General features: G+C 42.5%; 1 protein-coding gene across 1 annotated transcript in view; it reads right to left on the bottom strand.

Moving 5' to 3' along the window:
• Positions 1 to 21,163, bottom strand: part of RHCE (Rh blood group CcEe antigens) — a 194,833-nt gene that overhangs the window by 51,753 nt on the left and 121,917 nt on the right. Inside the window, exons 4-6 of the mRNA XM_069223925.1 lie at positions 18,148 to 18,301; positions 10,093 to 10,259; positions 9,332 to 9,469 (exon numbers count right to left, since the gene is read on the bottom strand). Coding sequence (XP_069080026.1) covers positions 9,332 to 9,469; positions 10,093 to 10,259; positions 18,148 to 18,301 — 459 coding nt within the window. The remainder of the gene's footprint in view (positions 1 to 9,331; positions 9,470 to 10,092; positions 10,260 to 18,147; positions 18,302 to 21,163) is intronic.

Here is a 21,163-nt window from a genome sequence, read left to right as displayed (position 1 = left end):
ACCTTTAGGCAGGTGCGTTGGGTGCAAACAAAGAAAGTGCGCCCTATTATGACAAATGTGCTGCCCTCAGGGCAACCGCAAACTCATTCTTTCCCCAGGGCTGCTGTTTAAAAGCTACTCCATGTTTCTCTGTGCAGGCAGCAACCCATCTACACTTTCAAAAGGGATTAGAGATCCCCTTGCTGGCAGGTGCAGTGAGTGATGGCACCTGCCTGCAAGGGGAATGTCTGGGGGGGTCCATGGGACCCCCTTTCATCCCTGGAGAGGGGTAATCTCAGGGGGTGCACTGACAGTGCGCCACCTTTATGTGGCGCATTGTCAGTGCGCCTCCTAAGGACATTTTTGCCTCTGTACCCACATCAGTAACTCAGCGCGGGCCCAGAGGCAAAGTGATTCGTTCATTTGCATGGGGCAACGCCCCAGTGTAAATGAAGGAATGCCCTCTCACGATAGTGCTAGTGCTACATGTGCACCAGCGCTATCTGTATTACAGAAGGGGCAGCACAGGAGCCTGTGACCCTTCTATATTAACAAAGTGTCCTGGGGGGCACAGAAAGCAGGTTCAAATGCTTGTTGTGCTCCCAGGGTACCTTGTGTAATAAGGCCCCAGGTTTTAAGCCAATTTTAACATGTTTTAGGGGTCAGAGCACGTTCAAAGGGCAATGGATAGCAGTGTCCCAGTCTTAGAGTTCAGGATTACCAGTAGGTGAGCCCCAAAAAACAAAAAAAAACTGGTATGACCATTGAATCATGATAGATCCTCAAAATGTGGTAGAAAATTTTACAACAATCTGCATTAGCTTAGTGTAAATTGTGCAAATTACCAGGTGCAAAATTTGCATCTGATACCAAGTTTCACACGTCATAATGAGGACTAATGTACCAATAGTGCACGTTATTCCACATTCCGAAGAGCATAAAAAGTGTTTGTGTTCTATGCTTCAATAATGATGAGGGCCTAACTTGGTTATTGATACTGCAAACAGAGCTTTGATTTTAAAAGATTTCTAACGGAATTAAATTTGAAAAACAAACAAAAGCCTGATGGGTCAAGTTAACAGAAACAAACAGAATGGTTACAAAAACTGTGAGCAAAACAGAATTTCCTCTAAATCTGGAAATCGCCATTGTATACCATAATGGCAGTGTGAAAACAGTACATTGTTCAAATGAATAAAAAAAGGCACGCTCCAGCTATTTATTTTCCACATGCTGAGATAAAATATAGCATTAATGACAAACATAAAATGTATAAATCCTGAAAACGAGTAGTGATTTTTAGCAAAATATAGTAATTTGTGAGGGTACAATCCAGAGGTCTCAATTAGGGTCCATTTGTCATGATAGGAATGTGCTGGTAACTGGAAACCCTCAAATTTATGCCTTACTGTAGTTTTAAGCCATTCCTTTGTAGAAAATAGATATTTGCTTTTGACAGTCAGGGAAAGGTTGGTACGTATGTTCCCAATTTCAAAACCAGAAAATGATATTTCTTCCTTAATGCTGACCTCCAAACTTAAATAGACATTACAACTGCAGAACTTGCAATGTGTAGAGACTAGGGGGTTATTACAACTTTGGAGGAGGTGTTAATCCGTCCCAAAAGTGACTGTAAAGTGACGGATATACCACCAGCCGTATTACGAGTCCATTATATCCTATGGAACTCGTAATACGGCTGGTGGTATATCCGTCACTTTACCATCACTTTTGGGAAGGATTAACACCTCCTCCAAAGTTGTAATAACCCCCCAGGTAAAGTTTTTAATCCGTTGCCGAAAACAATCCACTGATTTCACATTCTAACTGCAAGATGAAAAATGTGGTGCATTTTCCATCATGTAACAATGGCACAGAGTATGTTGGAGAAACTGCAGGGTAGTTTGAATAATATTAGAGAAACAAAATTACGCTCTTCGGGGTGATAGATGGTTCTTTATTTATCAACTTCTTATGAAGTTTCAGATAAAAACACATGGCAATTTTGCAAGATACTACAGTGTTAGAAAACAATATTGTATTTTTAGACTTGGTACAGTACAGAATGGGCTGAATAACAACAATTGCCAGTCACTTATATATCAGTAAATAGCTAATTTATATGATATATTCTCAATTATTGAAAAATTAACTGAGGAGAAGAATTTAAGGGTAACCCAGGTGAAAAGATTTTAGTTTCATTTTAGGTTAATTGTATTGTATTGTTTGCATACCCTTGCGATTTGAACATAAAGTGCATGTTAAAATATGTTTTATTTGTTTTTAGGTTGAGCGCTCAAGCGTTTCGACCTGTTTTAATCCATCTGTGGGCTTTTAACCACGCCACCGCACGCCCATCACTATCACTCATTTCTGGGCTTGCCTTCCAAAAATCCATTGGTATCATTGGTAAATGCTTTAAGTTTATCCCTCCTTGGAGCGGTTTTGTTACCCCCTTGGACACCAACCCTATTACCTGGATAATTGCACGTTTACGGATACATTTGACTGCAAGCAAACTTCTTTTCTCTTTTGTGTCTCTCCTTCGTGCTAATGCTCATGGCGGCCGTGGCACTGGGAATCGGCTGACTTATGTCAACTGTATTACTTTTCATTTTCAATTTATGTGGCAAGAAAAGTCCAGTTAGGAATTTACAACACTAATAGCTCTAACCCAAACGCGAGACCCATTTCATTGCAAATACTTGTTTTATTTGCTTTGCTTCTTCATCTTCTGCCTGAGCCCAGGGAATTAGTTTGCCTTTTGGATTTTGACTTTAATTGATTTAGGCGGTCATTCTGACCGCGGCGGTCGCCGCCCGCCAAGCGGTTCCCGCCGAAAGACCGCACCGCGGTCAAAAGACCAGGGCGGCCATTCCGTCTTTCCCGCTGGGCCGGCGGCCGACTGCCAGAAGACCGCCGGCCAGCCCAGCGGGACAGCCCCTTCAACAATGAAGCCGGCTCGGAATGGAGCCGGCGGAGTTGAAGGGGTGCGACGGGTGCAGTGGCACCCGTCGCGATTTTCACTGTCTGCTAAGCAGACAGTAAAAATCTTTGTGGGGCCCTGTTAGGGGGCCCCTGCACTGCCCATGCCAGTGGCATGGGCAGAGCAGTGGCCCCCAGGGGCCCCACGGCACCCGTTCCCGCCATCCTGGTTCTGGCGGTGGACACCGCCAGAAACAGGCTGGCGGGAAGGGGGTCGGAATCCCCATGGCGGTGCTGCAAGCAGCGCCGCCATGGCGGGTTCCCTGGGCCAGCGGGAAACTGGCGGGAAACCGCCGGCTCCCCTTTTCCGACCGCGGCTTTACCGCCGCGGTCAAAATCGCCCAGGAAGCACCGCCAGCCTGTTGGCGGTGCTTCCGCCGCACTCCGCCATGGCGGTCATGGACCGCCAAGGTCAGAATGACCCCTTAGTGTGTTGTTGGTTCCTGTTATGATTCTCATCTTTGTGTGCTTTGCTGCAGTGTACGTTGTCTTAAACAAGACACATAGCTGCGGCCTCTTAGCATCAGGACATATTTCTGTTATTAGTGCACTTGATAAACATTAAATCAATCCATCAATCAAAGGTGAATTGTTTTCCACTTTCCTTTCAAGGGATATGATCCATTTTCCATAATTAATTCCTATGTTAAAATATGTGAATCTATTTTGACGGTGTCCGCTCACTGTGGGGAAGTATGGAAGTAGGTCAAAATAAGTCTATCCCTATTGAACCCGTGCATCAATGTAAATGTCATGAATTTACATACATTTCCAGAAGTACTACAGGAAAACTGAGATGCAGATTTTGAGGTGTACTCCTGCAAAATTGTTGCGAATTCCATCTTCGCATGAGCACATGCCCATGTATTTTTGTTCACGTAACGATCTGCAGAGCGAGTGCAATTGCAATCTTATTTTTTCTTTTTTTTCTCCAGTTTCTTTCCTAAGTGCTTGAATCCTTTGTCTTACACCCTTTCCACATTAGAAAGGGATTTACTCCTGTCCTCGTTAGGCAGTTAATGTCTGACATTTTCCATGGAAAGAAGGGGTTGCACAGGAGCTTGTGAATACCCACCACTGCAATTTTGCGAGTATGGACCACTCAAAGGACAGCTGAGCCCACGTGCCACTAATGAAAGTAGATTTCCTCACGCTCTTATTTTTGTGTGAGTGAATCATTTTACGAGTGTGAAAGCAACTTTAAAGAATTTCAAGTAGGCATTCCATGGGGCAAGTCACACACCAAACTGAAGATCTAATCTAGAGGCTAACTAGAGCTTGCTGTGGTAGTGCCTGACATGCCCGGAGTGCTATGAATGCATTTCTATAGGAACAGTGGGGAAGTGTATGCCAAGCATAATGGGAGGCCAAATGGGAGGTGCCGACCATGCAGATAGTCCGACTTGCTCATTTTTTTGAATGCTGTAAAAGTTCCCTTCATGAGGCCTCATATATTTTATGACTTTAATGTCTTGTTTTCCTGTTGATATGGAGCTGTGTTATAGAGGTTAATTAGATTTTACTGTTTGAAAATGACAAAATCACCCAAAAATAATTTATCTGTAATGCAAATAAAGGTTACAAAATGGCTATATATGTAAGATAAACTTAAACATGGAAATGGGTTTGTGGCTTACACCCATGACTTCATAACACGTTACTTCACATTAGCAGTAGGTAGGAGAAAAGTTTTGTAGTATCCTTGACATATCAGCAGATCTATTATTATTTATTTATGTTCTCATTAGTTATATTTAATTGCTTCGTGTGTGTGTGAATATACATATATATATATATATATATATATATAAGTTTCCTTGTAAGGCTTTTTTAATATACAATGTTTGCAATCTAGTCCGCAGAGGTGTTCAGATGAGCTCCGTGCTGTTTTCAAAATAAGTTACATATACTCAGTCACGGCGCATGGAAGGGGCGGGGTGTCACGCAGGGAGGAGGGGAGGGGGAATAAACATTAAATTAATTTTTTTAAAACACTTACCTCGATTGCCGCCGCCGTCGCTGACACCACCGCGCCGCTCCTCTGCTGCTGGCACAGACTTCCAGCCTTCCCTGCGGCCAATCCGGACGCTACTCAGAGCAGCATTGGGACTGGCTGAGAGTGCCCAGCCAGGGCGCTCCCGGGCAGACTGGGATCCTGTGCATGCTCTCTACAGCCCGACAACACAGTGTCGGGCTGCAGAGAGCCTACTGTGGATGTGTGTTTGGCTGGCCTGAGATGGCCAGCCAAACATATATGAGCACTGAGAGCACTCCCCCTCACTGCTCATCACCCCCGTCGCTCTGCCCCTGCATATACTTAATGATTAATTTGAGCTGGTGGTTTCTGGTGCAGGGCACTGGCACCTATTTTTGAGGGCTGACAGTTTTTTTCTTAAGGCATTTACTGTGAGCAAAAGGCACATATGGGAAAGGTGAAGGAATAGAAAAACGAAAAAGCGTCACAAAGGGGGAAAGCAGAAAGCTGCACGAATGAGCTGAAGGGGCAGGGAGTGTCTTGAAATTAATTAAAGAGGCCCAAACTAGCACGCACACATTTAAATGCAGCAGCCACGTGTTTCAAAAGAGATCTTTGAGCACTGGCACGTTTTTATTTACAGATTAAGCACTGCATTTACTATTATTTCCTACAACGTGAAACCTTTGTGTATTCCTCTTATCTTATACACGGATGGATTTCCACATATTTTAGGATGACAAAGTGAAAAACAGGAAGATGGAAGCATACAGGCAGCAAAGGTGGAGTGCTGCCACTGATGCCTCGGGCCCGAGACCAGCAGAAAAAACAAGAACCATGAATGTTGTGCAGCTGTGAGCCACAATCTACAGGCACCATCAATGACAAGCTAAGATGCTGCATGGTCATTTTGGTGGTGTGCATATGCAACAACGTGATGTCATTAACCAGTTTTGCATCCATTTTGCTCTTTACATTAATTTCGAGGAAATGCACTGATGACTAGTGGCTGAGAAAACGGCACAGATCACAATAAAGAGGACCTGGAACGAGGGGCTTGTAAATAAGCCCCTAAGGGCCTCATTCCGACCCAGGCCGGCGGCGGTAGCCGCCGGCCTGGCGGGGCCCGCCGTTATTCTGGGTTTCCCGCTGGGCTGGCGGGCGACCGCCAGAAGGCCGCCCGCCAGCCCAGCGGGAATCACCCTTCCATGAGGATGCCGGCTCCGAATGGAGCCGGCGGAGTGGAAGGGGTGCGACGGGTGCAGTTGCACCCGTCGCAATTTTCAGTGTCTGCATGGCAGACACTGAAAATCTTGGTGGGGCCCTGTTACGGGGGCCCCTGCAGTGCCCATGCTATTGGCATGGGCACTGCAGGGGCCCCCAGGGGCCCCACGACACCCCATACCGCCATTCTCTTCCTGGCGGCCAGAACCGCCAGGAACAGGATGGCGGTATGGGGCTCGGAATCCCCATGGCAGCGGGAAACCGGCGGTGCACCGCCGGTTTTCCGTTTCTGACCGCGGCTGTACCGCCGCGTTCAGAATGCCCATGGGAGCACCGCCAGCCTGTTGGCGGTGCTCCCGCGGTCGTCGGCCCTGGCGGTTTTTACCGCCAGGGTCAGAATGACCCCCTAAGTGTTGTCATGAAGGGGCAGAATTTTTGCTCTAGGAAACAACACTATCACAAGTCCATTGATGAGTATCTGGCTGAATATTCAATTCAGGTAGCCATGTGCGAATTTAAAAAATGAATGGACCAGTATTTCGGAGATTATACTGTTACGAATCGCTATTCCGAAAAAGTTAATGCCACCTACTAAACTGTAAAAATACAGGTTTATTTGAAACTTTAATGATTGCAAAGGGAGTCGAAAAAGCACCGATGAAAACAAGAGCTTTGGCGGTGGGAGTGTACCTCACAAAGTACAGGTAATGTGTAGGATAAGACGGATGCAGGAAAATCAAAGGAAAAAAGGTTTTTTACCAGAACTATAGATGTGGATTACACATGCATTATGGTGGGAATTCTAACTGCCTTTCAGTTGGGAAAAACTGTATGAAGTGTAAAAAATAGGCAATTTTTACAGTCTGTAAGTCTCAGGAGGTTCAAGGGAGGGCAATCTGAAGGATGAGTGGGTGAAGCGAACCATGATGTTTCAAATAATGTTAACAATGGATGTGATTGGTGATGTGGGTGCAGTTGCTAAGAAAAAATACCATTTTGTCAGGTTTTTATTGGTAAAATGTGTATCACAGAGATGAATGGCTCAGGTTTGCCAATTACTATGTTGTCAGACTAGGCATTCAAGAAAATGTGGTCTGGCGCTGCGTTAAGGAAGGAATATAAAAGCTGTAGTGTTTGGTGATTAAGTATACAATTCTTTGTGTTGTTTTGGAGATAGACAGCAGTTTAAAAATAAGTACAATCACACGACTATCTATGTTGTAGAGGTTGGCAGAGATATTATGGGCTGGCTCGATCAAGGAAGGCTGACCATTCTGTTGAAACCTGGAACCTGGAGACACCTGTGGTGCTAATGGAGCAGATGGATTGTGGATTAATGAGGATTTTAGAAACTTTTGGAGGCGTGTTTTCAAATAATGCTGAACAACTCAAAGGATCTGAGCATTACATTATTTAAAATAAATTTATTCCTGTAGCCTACAAATGTAGGAATGTTCCACTAGGTGTGACAGATGAGGTAAAGTAGTTACTAGATGAATGTGTGTGCAAGGTATCATATAAGCGGTGGATGCCACAGAGTGCATTTCTGGCTTTTGTTATAGTGAGAAAGAAGGAGGGGCAGATAAGAATGTGTACAGATTTGCGTTTGTTGAACAAGAATACTGGGCCTGACTTACAGTTTGGCAGATGGGATTACACGTTTCTCATGGAGTAACCCAAACTCTAAATCAGGCCTATAGTCACTGAATGGTGTCTTCTCACCAAAATACTGAAAATAATTACAATTTGGAAGCAAAAACCTTTATTTGGACTGTTAAAAAATTCAAAATATATCTTTAGAGAACACATTTTCTTTTGTGAACTGATCAGAAGCCCATGATATACATGATGGGTGAGCATGATGCTCGGAGAGCATTTTCAAGATTAGTATGTCCAATTTCAAAATTGCAGGAATACAACTTTGACGTGACACATATTACTGGTGGTTTAAATGCTTCACATACGGGAATCCTAACAATCTGTTTATGTCAAACTAACATGAAAATTAGTATCCATACCCTCTTCCAAATGTAATTCACTTTCGAACAACTCCTTACAGTCTCCTCTGACACAAGCTTGATCAATTGGGTACTGACACAATCCTCACTCCTTCCCATTGCCCTTCCATCCACAGTCTTCCTACAGTCTCCAAATACAGACACATCACTCATGATTAGGAGCTGTATTGAATCCCATGTGTTCATTGTGGTTTTTTTGTTAAAAACTAAATGAAGAGAAAAATAGGAAGTATCTTCAACTGGTTAGTAGTTGCATTGTTGTTTCTTTATCTTCTCATTAGATGTGCTTAGTTGTTTTTTATATATTTATTCATATATGTTGCCTTGTGGGGTTTCAATGTACAATGTTTTATAGAATGGTAGTGCATGTGTTGTGTATTCTATCTGTACTGCGTACTTGGGATTCCAAAGGCTGCGGTTGCAGCAACTGGAACCTGGTCTGCGGGGGCTACCCTGATGGGCCACATGCTGTTTGCTTATTTACCTAAATAAATTATATATATATCCCATTCTTTCTTACAAGTGAAGCCTTTGTACCTTTTTACCCTATATGTGGATGCGTTAGCACACAGCGCTCCAGCAGGAGAAGTGATGTTGCTATTGATCAGCATAAGTACCTATACAAACCGTTACAGGTTGAGCTCATAGGGACAAAGAACAATATACCGTCACCATAACATGGAACACTCTGACAATGCACCTACCATGGAAATTCAACCAGTGCTCACACATACAAAGGCAGGGACCAACCCAGGAAAAGCAGTTTTGTGTGGAAATATTATCTTAAATTATGATTAAGGGTCAATAAAAGTTTTTTTTTTAGGATTTCGAGTCATAGACTGCCACCGTTTTTACAGATATTTCAAATCATTTTTTAAATACTTGTTTGTAATTCGGTATCTGCTTAGTCAGTGATGAACAGTGATTTCTGCCTACAGTGCAATTCTGGACAGCTCCTTGGATGTACGTATTTTAAGATTGTGAAAGCTTTACATTTTGTACATGCTAGTGCATGCCATTCTTTTTAAAGGGGTGTAAATGTTTGGAATGTGTTAGTAATGCAGGTGTTATGGCAAACTGCCTGAAATACAAATAAACAATTTAATTGAATGAATTAACATGACAACAGGAGTCTGCCGTTTCTCATTACCTGCATGGACTTGAACCCAAGTATAGATATCATAGCAGCAAGCAGACCAAGAGTCATGGCAATCCAAGGGTAGTTGATCATGTATGCTGAGAAGCTGATGGTCACACCTCCTGCCAAAGTAGCATTGCGAATATGCATCTGAAAAAAAAAAATTACTCTTGTGAAACTCAAATTAAAAGCAATATTAAAAAACGATACAGATTTTTCATTTCCTTTTTTTTTTTTCTTTTATCCAAATGAGGAACCATAAATACCAAAACACTCCACCTTCCTTCAGTTTCCAGTTGGGAAATACATGTACTCCTGCCTTTGTCATGATTACATTTGCAAGCTTATCCGGAGAAGGAAGCTAATTCCAAATTGGTGGTCAGTACCCTAGAACATTTGGGTTTCTGCGTATTCACTAACTTTTACTGGCCCACAGAAATAACTCCCTCAAATCCACTCCTACTAGTAAAGGTGTGAACAAGGGCATTCCACCATACTAGCAGATTTTCTCTGTCGCCAAATCCCTTTATGCTGGGTAAAATTTAGCAATTCCTGATTTTAATCCAGAAATTAGATTTTACTGTCACAACTGAATTTTTTTGTGGACCTAAGTGGAACGTAGGTAGCAAAAAGTTTAACAAATGGACTCAGTTTTCCATGCAATGTTTTTCTGAAGACCGGGCCCAGATGTAGGATCAGAGAGATCCCATTCCTGGAACTCTGTTCCACCAGTGATAATGAGTACAAATGTGCAAGAAAACAATTAAACTTACCATGTTCAGTTTTCCTTTTTCGTTAGTCATGACCGACATCGCAAATGCCGTCACTGCGCTCACAGCAAGAGCATAGTAAGTGTTATACACTGCATTTTGCTTCTCAGCAAGGTTTTCAGTCAGCATAGAGTTGAACGTGGGGAAAAACATCCAAAGGAAAAGGGTCCCTAAAAGATAACATACATTTTCTGCATCACTCACATCCTTTTACGCATACGTACTCACAGCAATTGACCTGGAGAACCGTATAAAACAGCATGCACCATTTCTTCTTCTTCAGCTAAGGGGTTTGCTGGCATCAGAACATCAAAAATAAATTTTTAGTGCCAGTTATCAAAAAACTCAAGATAGATTGCATATCTCTAGTCTTAGAATCTTTCATATTGTATTTGTAAACACTTTTTTGCCTTTTGTGCAACAGGAAGAATCTTCCAATATTTTATAAAAATACCAACAAGAGAAAGAATTTTTTTTTGAGATAGTAGAGAATGTAACCAAGGTTAACAGATTGTTTTCAGTAAGATGCCCTTGTAAAAAGAGAGGCAACCTTCGCTCAAAGGTCTATAAATGTCTTCATTCTAATACCTGAAATTTTCACTAAAAACACTATCAGAGGCAGGAATCTTTGAGTTTAAAACGAATTGTTCATATAATGAGTTATAACGAAAAGGAACGTGCTTTCAACTGACACGCCACCATGAGAAATTAACGTAATGAGATAAATGTTTAACACATCTCTGTGGCAAGTTATACCCTTGCTAATGCATCTCTTTATCATCAAGCATACCTGTGCAAGGTGTATCAATCGGTGACAATTACAGAATGTGTGGTACGCTTTTCACAATTATATACCTTTTTCAGGTGTGTGTTGCCCTATCTCTTCCTGCTTAGTGGATGTTAATATCATTCCAGAATACGAGTGACATCCACCTTCAATGATTCATGAGAGGTCTTGATTACAACACTCCAAGTCTGATTAACACCTTATGGGGCATAAACTTTCTTGCCCCATTGGCCAACCAATGCATGCCTAGAAATCTATTTTTCCACCAGGTCTAGACTAACCATCTGGGAAAAAGTGACCCCCCATCCCCCAAGAAGGTTGAAAGACAGGTGAGCGAAGTTGGATAGAAGGATAACAGCTATCCGCCATGGCAAACAGCCCTGAAGAAAGCAACACCATTTTCTTATAGACAACTATATAATTTTCCCCCGGCTACACTCACTCACTATAAAACTGGGTTGGCATGAACATATCTTCCAGGACTAATTTTGACACGCAGTCCACCATCGATTTCCACATCTTTGGCATCTCCTTCAAGCAAGTCTAGTTACTGCCTTATCAGAGTTGCCATGTTTGAAATTAGCTATCCTTCAATAGTAACGTCTAAACATAGCAAAAAGAAATTCAAGTGTAACACCTTCATCTCACATCCTAACATTGTAATACACTGGTAGTTCTTTATCCAATAAAGGCTAAAAACAACACACACCGACTTTCTACACATCTGTCATCAAGACATGGTCCTCTGATTGCCATAGCTTGCCTTCCAAGGCGATCTAATAAATGGTGGTCGCAAGTTGACAGTAACTCCGTCAAATTCTAACTACAGCATCATTATTATAAAAATATACAGTAATGAGAAGATAATGACTTAAACAAAGCATGTGAGCAATCAACAGCAGAGAATGAGTTTCAACAGAAAGTGTTGAATAATGTATCAACAAAACTGCATACTGAGAAGGAGCAAAGTCAAAAATCCTGTAGTGTTTCCCTGTAGAACTCACCCTTAATCAAGCCTCATTCAGGCAATACAATATCAGTTCTACCTATGAAATCAACCACATTGTTTATTCCAGATTTCACACACCTTGATCCCAACATGGAATCCTTCTCAGGCACTACTCGAATTTGGTACCATAAAACCCTTAACTATGAACCAACCATCTTTACTTCGTAGGGCAAATCTTAACAGATTCTTTCTTCAATGCAAGATCAGTGGTCAAAACAGTCCACTCTATCTAATGATCTAATCATAATCCATGCCTTTACCAAGGCTTGGTTTCATGACACATCAGCACCAGATATCACAAACATCCCCCCGATAACCATACCATCATCAACAAAAATAGAAATGCAGATAGAAAGAGGAGCAGCTGAGATATTCCCAAACTTGATGACCTACAAGGAACTGCAAGGTCCATTATATGACTTATTTTAGCATATTCTTTAATATACCACTGACCTAAAGCATAGCTCCTTAATCTGGCTTAACATACATTACCTGTCGCAAAACATGCTTTCATTCCGGATGAACTAAATATCTGGTTTCATGAACCAGCCAATTCCAATAGCAATAGCCAAGACATTAAAGAGGATACAGATGACATAGGCTTCACCAAGTTGGTCAATAATAAAACCAGTAAGGATTATACAGCCTCAATTTAGTATCGTCTCTTATACCTGAACTGCTCCTAAATGATTGTCAATATCTCTACTAATAAGGCCCTAGGTAATTTTTACATTAAGGGAGGGTTCTTGAGAAACATGAAAAAATCCAATTGGGCAATTTCAGACAAACCATACATCCTTCCACTTGTGGCAACGTTCATAATCCTCCTGTGGCAAGCCCTCTAAGACATGTGTGCACCATGAATCGAAAACTACAACATCTAATGCTAAACATGACAACAAATGCATCTCCCTTCAAACGAAATGCTATGGGAGGGACCTCAAAGGGTGCTGAAACCCCTGGCTGATCAAACTGCATGCTACATATATTCTTGGGGATAATCATATACCTGAGCAAAAATGATACACAAGTCCATAACGTTGAGACTGAAAGCTCTACAAAGAAATTTGAAGAAATGGTCTAAAGAAATGTGTAAAGAAATGGGGTTCTCAGGCCCTTGCATCCAATCTCAGGATTTCCACACGTCACGAAGGCCCTGAAAACTGCTGTCATATGACACCGTGATTAAGTGATTTGAAATCAGGCTGTAGACCTCATCTGGCAACTGAGGCAATGCTTCTACACATTAGGGAAGAATCATTCTTCATCTTGATCGAAGCAACCCTTGCACTATAATTCTTCTAGATCTCTGGCACATTTGATACTATTAACAACAAAATACTGCTTAACCAATTGGCCTCCTCTTTAGGAATTAGCATTTGCTTGCTTCCTTTCTGGAAGACTACTTTCACCAAGTTAAACTGTACTCCTTTTTTCTGCAAATCCATTAACATCACCCGTGGCTTCTGCTCTTGCTTCACTGCTCTCCAACAGCTACTTAACACCAGCCACTGACAGTGTGGACACTTGGATGATTGGTTATAATGTGTAGCACACATGGCACTCATATTATTGTCATATTAGAACACAATACTGACAACCCTCCCTCTGTGTCAAGTTGCTTATTATAGGTGCACCATTCAATGCTTTAATACTGACTTGGCCTGAATGGTATTAAACAGTAACTTTGCTCATGGGCCTTGCAAATTCATACACTCCAACCTTCAAATGTACAGAATCTCTGGGTACTCCACAATCTCCTTTGGTAAAGGTTTGTATCTTGGGGGCTGATAATGATCTATCCTTAAATCCCAAAGAAACTGCTTTCTCCAAATCAGCTTTCCACAACATTCAACTGCTAAGAGGATCCTACCTCTCCTTCATATATATTTAAAAATCCTCAGCATTAGTAGTGGTAATGTTTAATCTGGAATAGTGTTATGGTGATTTTACAGACCTTGCAAAGTAAACATTATCAAAACTCTAATGAGTCCAAAACCATATGTTTGCCTCTTGCTCAGCCCAAGAAGCCACAACCATACGTTCTCAACAAGCTACTGGTCAAGATACATTCATAAACTGTTCTTTCTACATGGTATGGTCTTGCCCCATGGTAATTTCATCCTGGACCATGGTGACATGGGAGCTGGCAGTTTTTCTTGGGTGGGAAGTGCCCCTTTCCCCAACGTTGATCTTGTTTGATTATTTGAGGCATCTGGGGGCACGAGGGCTGAGAGATCCTTCCTAGGCACGGCCCTCCTTGTCGCTAAATGCGACATAGCTGCACGTAGGATGTCCCCTGCTCCTACATTGTGGGCATGGCATTGAGGAGTAGACAGCTGTGTGCAATGGGAACAAGTGGTCTATGAGGCCTGCGACTGTCCCCGTAAGCATGGATGGGTTTGGGGGAAGTGGTTGGGTTAATTTGCTTGAATATTGCACTTGGTGCACAAATTTGGGTGTGCTCATGTGCTGTTTCTGTACTGCTGGAGGGTTGCTGTTATGTGTCATCACTGCCTTCTCTCTCCGTGTTTATAACTGCCTGTGTGTCACCTGTTCAACTTTGCCTGTTCTTTCCAGTCTTCCAGACCCCTTCTATCAGCAAACCTGATCCTACTCATCATAGATGCCATGCAGATATTTTCAGATCCAGGGCTCCTCTGTGTGAAAGTGCTTATCGCTCCAAAAAAGACTTGAAAATGACTTCCTCATATTTAGAAGAAGCTTGAAAATGTTCCTCTTCATTCAGGCCTATAACTAAATTCCCCTCTTCACTGTGAACTGCAATTCCTCTGCCCTCGGACGTATATTGATTGCCTTACTGGTCAGGTGCATAGCACTGGTACTATGATACTTCATCTTAGATCATGTACTAGACTGTGAGGATCGTCCACTTCAAGGCTTTTGCGTTCATTCACTTCTACGTATGAAGAAGAGATACCACAGACAGACAGACCATCTTGCTGCTAGGCTACTGATTGTTTACTTTTATTTTTTGAAGATCGGTTTGGTCTCCCTCCTTTTAATCCCCCTTTTCAAGCACACCAAGACTACCATAAGGTGGTAGGTACAAGGTACCTTAAAACCCCCATAAAATTAAAATAAAAAATAAAATAAAACAAAGAGTAAATAAGGAATAAACACTGTGGCAAAATGCCCAAATATGCAGCTTGGAATGAACAGCTAACGAATATTAGAATCAAATGATGGGGCTAGTTTGCGTCAGATCAGTTTAGCTTAGAGCAGTGGTAATTATAGCATGCTGCACCCCATAGTGCTTTTCCAGAGATAGTGCATAAAATATCACACAGTTAGAAATCAAAGACATTAAATATGCATTCTCCATATTGTTATTGTAGCCACCTTTAAGCAATATCAGCTAATGATGGCAACTGCAGATGATGATCACATAAAATAAATCTGACATGGGAGCCCTGCCTCCATGTCAATAAATAATTATGCAGAAGCTGCCGCTATAATCAGATGGTACTTTAAACTCCCTGGGGGTCATTCTAACCCGCTAAAATGACGGAAGCACCGCCAACAGGCTGGCGGTGCTTCCCTGCCCATTCTGACCGCGGCGGTAAAGCGGCGGTCAGAAAAGGGGATCCGGCGGTTTCCTGCCGGATTTCCCCTGTCTGGGCTGAATCTCCATGGCGGCGCTGCAAGCAGCGCCGCCATGGAGATTCCGACCCCCTTCCCGCCATCCTGTTCCTAGCGGTTTTTACCGCCAGGAACAGGATGGCAGGAACGGGTGTTGTGGGGCCCCTGGGGGCCCCTGCACTGCCCATGCCACTGGCATGGGCAGTGCAGGGGCCCCCTAACAGGGCCCCAGCATGATTTTCACTGTCTGCTTAGCAGACAGTGAAAATCGCGACGGGTGCAACTGCACCCGTCGCACCCCTGCAACACCGCCGGCTCCATTCGGAGCCGGCTTCTGGGTTGCAGGGCCTTTCCCACTGGGCCGGCGGGTGCTCCCTTGGCGGGCGCCCGCCGGCCCAGCGGGAAAGCCAGAATGGCCTCCGCGGTCTTTTGACTGCGGAGCGGCCAAGTGGCGGTTCCCGCTTGGCGGGCGGCGACCGCCGCCCGCCAATGTAGGAATGACCCCCCCTGTGTCCATTCTGTTAGCAGGCTGAATGGCAGCAAAACACACTCTTTTTATTTAAGACGTTTTTTATTGAGTCAAATACAAGAACATTAACTTAACATTGCCAGAACAGAGATATGCAGTTGTGGATATTTATGAATAAAGAATAGTGTACTTATACATACATATATAGTATCAAAAACACCATGTTTGAATAAAGAAAAGAAGAAAAAGGAAGAGGGAGAAGAGCTGTAGGGATAGAAAAGGGAATAAAGTGATAGCCATGTGCAGAGAGAGAGAGGTAATAGACAATAGTTACAGCGAATCTAAGATGAAATAAGTATATATAAGAAGAAAAACAGGAAATATATTGACATTTTTGAAAGGGAGGAGAAGATCAATTTCTTTGCAGTGCATGAGAGATAGTTACTTAATGGAAACCAAAGCGAATGACGTTTGAAGAACTTTCCTGTTGAATCAAGCTTGTAGCTGTCAGGTCTATGATGATAACATACAGAATTCCACCCCTGTCTGAGAGTAATGTTCCCACGAAGATTTACAGTAAGAACTAATAATAGAGATTGCAATAGAAAGCAAGAGGTCCACCAGTTTCCCAAGAGGCATGAATGAAGTACAAATTTTGCATATGCCACCCAGAAACAGTAATTCATATGATATTGGTAAGGAGATCTGAGCTGTTGCTGAGAAAACTCAACTCTAAGATGTTAGTAGGCAAAATAGGTAATTGAGATGCCAGAAAAAGCATGAAATAAGACCTAAATCATTACCTTTATGTGTTATATTCCTCTAATACCAGAAATATTTGCATACATTATATTTGGCCCACCAGTAACAATTGAGAACAAAACAGTTATGTAATATTAACTGTGCTATAATACATGGGAGCCTGCAATCCCTGTAGAAAAAAAGTCTCTAATTTCCTTATTACAGACGACTTGTGTTGCACTTAATCACCTGTAACAAAGGAATTAAAAATAGGAAACCTGGCTTTTCCTTCTTCTGCATTTTGCAGCACACATATAACGAGTTTTAGTGTGTTCATTTTGCACTTGAAATACCAATGTTATTCTTCCTGTTGACATACACCCTACGCCTTTCAGCACCACACCAAGGATTTAATTGTTTTGTGGAAGGATTATGATGTGACCAATTAAAATTTGAACAGTAGCTCCTCCTGTGATGTAATAAGGGGTTCAACGAACATGTGATATCACTTCTGACGCTTGTATGATTAGGGAAGAAAAGTGCATATAAGGCATAAACAAACCAGTGGATCAATTCATCTGTCGCCCACTCTCTGATTCTCAACAATAGCCCTATGTTCAAAGAAATCAAATTGCACCACGATAATGCTTTTTGGTAAACAACGTTAAATGAAATGTAGTTCACCAAAGCAGCAAGTCAGGGGGGCGTTTAAAAATAGTTCATTCTTGCTCACACCTCAACAAAACCAACAAATCTGCAATTGACTGCATCACTTTTTATACTGGTAACCTAAATGGTGAGTCAAATCTCTAAATGTTACAAGCTAATATAAGAATGTTTTATTTCTAAAAATTATGCGACATGGGTTATATTCATAAGAGATGTGCAACTATGAAAAATATTTTTTTGCCTCTCTTGTCAGAATCTTAATAGTAAATTAGAGTACAATTGCGCTGAAAAGTACGGACATCAACATTACAAACTACACAAATACAGACTAAAAAAGGAAGATAAAAAATAAAAAATCATATGTCATACATAGATTCCTATGTTAAAGCATTTCGACAAATTAACGGTTCCCAAAATCCCATACTTGGGCTCAGTGCTTGATGGTGGCATTACGCACCTGTCAATCATTTGTAGGTAGATAGTTTTGTGTGGTCTTTATTTTTGAAGTCTACATTTGTGGCCTTTTTGTGTAACCACTATTTTTGTACTGTATATTTTCACATGCTACCCAAGTTTTTCCATTCTGTGGTGAAAAACTGTTTGCACTCGATCATGGTCTCGACAAGCTAGTATTATGGTACATAGGACCCTTAGAAGTACAGGTCATCCTTATACTGTATGCTTGCACTTAAAAGAAAAAAGGCATGCAACATCTCAACATTTTAACTCTATATGCATCTTATATAATGCTAGTTGTGAACATCACAGCAACATACTTACCTATCATTGAGAATAACTCCGATATAGGTTCAGATTTTTCTTTGTCCCTTTTAATTTCTCTGCCTATGATAGGCCGAGACTGGATCCAAGCAATCGCCAGTCCAAAATAAGTTCCAAATATAAATAAGTACATCATCGACACTTGGCTTTCGATCTAAAAAGCAATGCAGTTAGTGAATGTTTTTGCAACATGCGTTATCCACATCCCAACAGGTTCTTTAAAAGAAATTGGAAACGCATGCTATAAATGCAAGACACTTAAATACATAGTGCTGCAAGACAATATTAGGAGCCTTGTTTAAAATGTGTCTGGCAGATGTGGGGAATTAGCTAAAAGATTGGCAGATAACTCAAAATTTAGAGTATATAGCGCTTCTATGACCTCTTCAGTAGGACGAACAGTACAGACTGCTTTTTGGCAGATGTCCTTAACTTCCAAGCTCTAAAAAAGGCCCAACATCTCCCAAGAAAATATCAATCAAGCTCTGTTTTTAATGATATTCATTTGCATTTTTAAATTGTCTTCCTAAAAACACATTTCCAACAAGGAATACTTGCATCAACACAATAATGTGTGTACGATTCATCATGCGTCCAACAGCCTGCACAGAGATAATACAGAATTTTATAACTCCACATTCAGTACGGCTAGGGCACCTGTATGCGATTGCCATTCAGGGCTTCAGGGGCGGCCATAAATAAAAAAGACAGATGGTAAGTCAAGGTTCACGTGGGTAGAGTCTGTTGGAAGGCAAAGATGTCAAAGAACGAAAATGTAAACAATGTGCAATAAAATTCCAATGCAATAGATTTAGAATAAAGTTGTAAAGAATACTATGAAACCAAATGATGACTGCACACGTTCAGGGTGACAGGGTAATATGTCATTTCATTAGTGAATCTGGAGGAAACCGATTGGGGTTCACAAAGGGGTGTCGAATGATGAAAGAGACCCAGACATTGTAGTGGGAACGAACTGTGGTGTGAAAGGGGGAGGGAATGGAAGAAGGATGTAGACCTCTACAGCTCTCAGGAGGGGTGTGGAGCTGTTGGTGCCCCTTTGCTCAATTTTTCCAATACTGTGTCCCACGTCTCAGAGATGGGATATTTCACGTCTTCTCTGTGCAGAAGTTCACTCTCCGCCTCTGCCCATGTCAGCATGTATAACACTCACGTGGAGGCCATCGGAGATTCGCTGCCTTCCACTTACGGGTGGTCGGATGCTTCACCAGAAGGAGGGCGAGGTCCGTAAACCATATTGTTGCCCTGTGTTTTTTCATATGAGGATAGAGCCCCAGGATGCATGTCTTCCAGATGTAAGTCACAACGGTCCTAGTACAGCACCTTAAGTGTGCGAATACATCTGTCCAATAAGCATCTAGTGAGGGGCAGAACCAAAGCATATGTGTCAAGCCAATGTCATGCATCAAACAATCAGGGCAAGCAGCGTCAGTGAGATAAAAGTAGCAGTTTATGTTATTGGGAGATAAGTAGGCGCAATCCAGGATACAGAATTGAATCAGTTTAAAACAGGCATTTCGGGACACTAAGGAAGGATAGAACTAAATGTTTCACCATTCACTATCAGTACAAGCACGGGCAATGTCTGTATCCCAGTGTCTTCACAATGTGGTGAGTGGAACTACTGTGTGTGTGTGTATAAGGAGACAGCTAGCTATCGCGTCTGATGGCCTCCCATGCCTAGGACATCTAAGTACTGGACGACCAGATGCCTGTGGGGGTTCTTCTGGTATCTCACCCCACAACTGACTAAGTACACCAGTAAAGGAAGACTTTAATAGAAATTGACCTGGTGGGAGTTCAGAGCCAGCCAGCAAGTCCTCTATAGAGAGGTTATGTAGACCCGCAGAGTGCCATGGAGTTAATTCCCTAAGGGAGGTAATTGCCCTTTCACACGGCATACCAAGGAATGGTAGAGCTGGAGCGTATGGTCTGGTCAATCGAGTAAGAAAGGGGGCCTTGTAATAGACTTGGTAAGCAACTTGAGGGAGAGGTACACTCGTTACTGGAGCCCTAGCCAGAGGGTGGAAGAAAGCAAGTAGTTGTTGGAGGTCCCCAAGAGGAAGAAGTGTTGCAGTGTCTGCCGGGTTCCACCCGCAAACCAGTGCGACACCCATTGGAGTTAGGAGGCCAAATAGTAGTGTTTGAAGTTGGGATCATTAAGTCCACCACTGTCTGTAGGGAGACAAAGATTGAGCAGTGCTACTCTACGACATGTATTGTGCCAGATGAGATCACCCAAAATGAGCTCCAATGAGCAGAAGTGACGGTGTTTAAAAAGGGGTTGATTTGCAAAATAGTTCAATAGTCTCAGCAGGACCACCATTTTGGTCAGAGCCAACCTCCCTGCCACTGACAGTGCAACATCTGCCAAAAGGATATGTGTGCACGTAGTGCAGAGACAGCACAAATAAGATTACAGAGTAAGAGTTCTATAGATATATGGTAAATCCCTAAGTAGCGAATGTAGTCTTGTTGCCACGTAAGTAGAGTGCCATTTACCTTGGTGTTGCAAAGTGTCCCTTTTTGGATGGTCACCCCCCCACTTTTTGCTGCTTGATGCTGCTGGTTTTGACCTGTTAGGGTACTGAGGCCTGCTAACGAGACTTCAGTACTTATGCTCTTTCCCTTAAACGGTATGTTGAATTGCATAGGCCAATTGGCAAAGACTTCACGGCCCCTGTAAGTCCCTAGTAATTAGTACTGGAGACACCCAGGGCCAGGATAGTAAAGGGGTTACCATGGCTGCAGCACCGGTTGTGCCATCCTGTGTGACCCGAGTAAAAGTGAGACGGCAGAGCTGCCATGTCAACCTGCACAAGCAGCCTGCTGCTCGAGGGCGTCTCTGCTGACACCAGGTGCAGACAGACTCTCTATACTGCCCGTGGTACAGGTGAGTCACCCCTAAGGCAGCCCTCCTGTAGCCCAGGAGGCAGGGTGTACTGTACCATGAGTGAGGACGTATATGCATGAACATATATGACCCCGTGATAGC

This window comes from Pleurodeles waltl, chromosome 3_1 (genome assembly GCF_031143425.1).
Source record: "Pleurodeles waltl isolate 20211129_DDA chromosome 3_1, aPleWal1.hap1.20221129, whole genome shotgun sequence".
NCBI classification, from domain to species: Eukaryota; Metazoa; Chordata; class Amphibia; order Caudata; family Salamandridae; genus Pleurodeles; species Pleurodeles waltl.
This window is presented reverse-complemented; position numbering and strand designations above follow the sequence as displayed.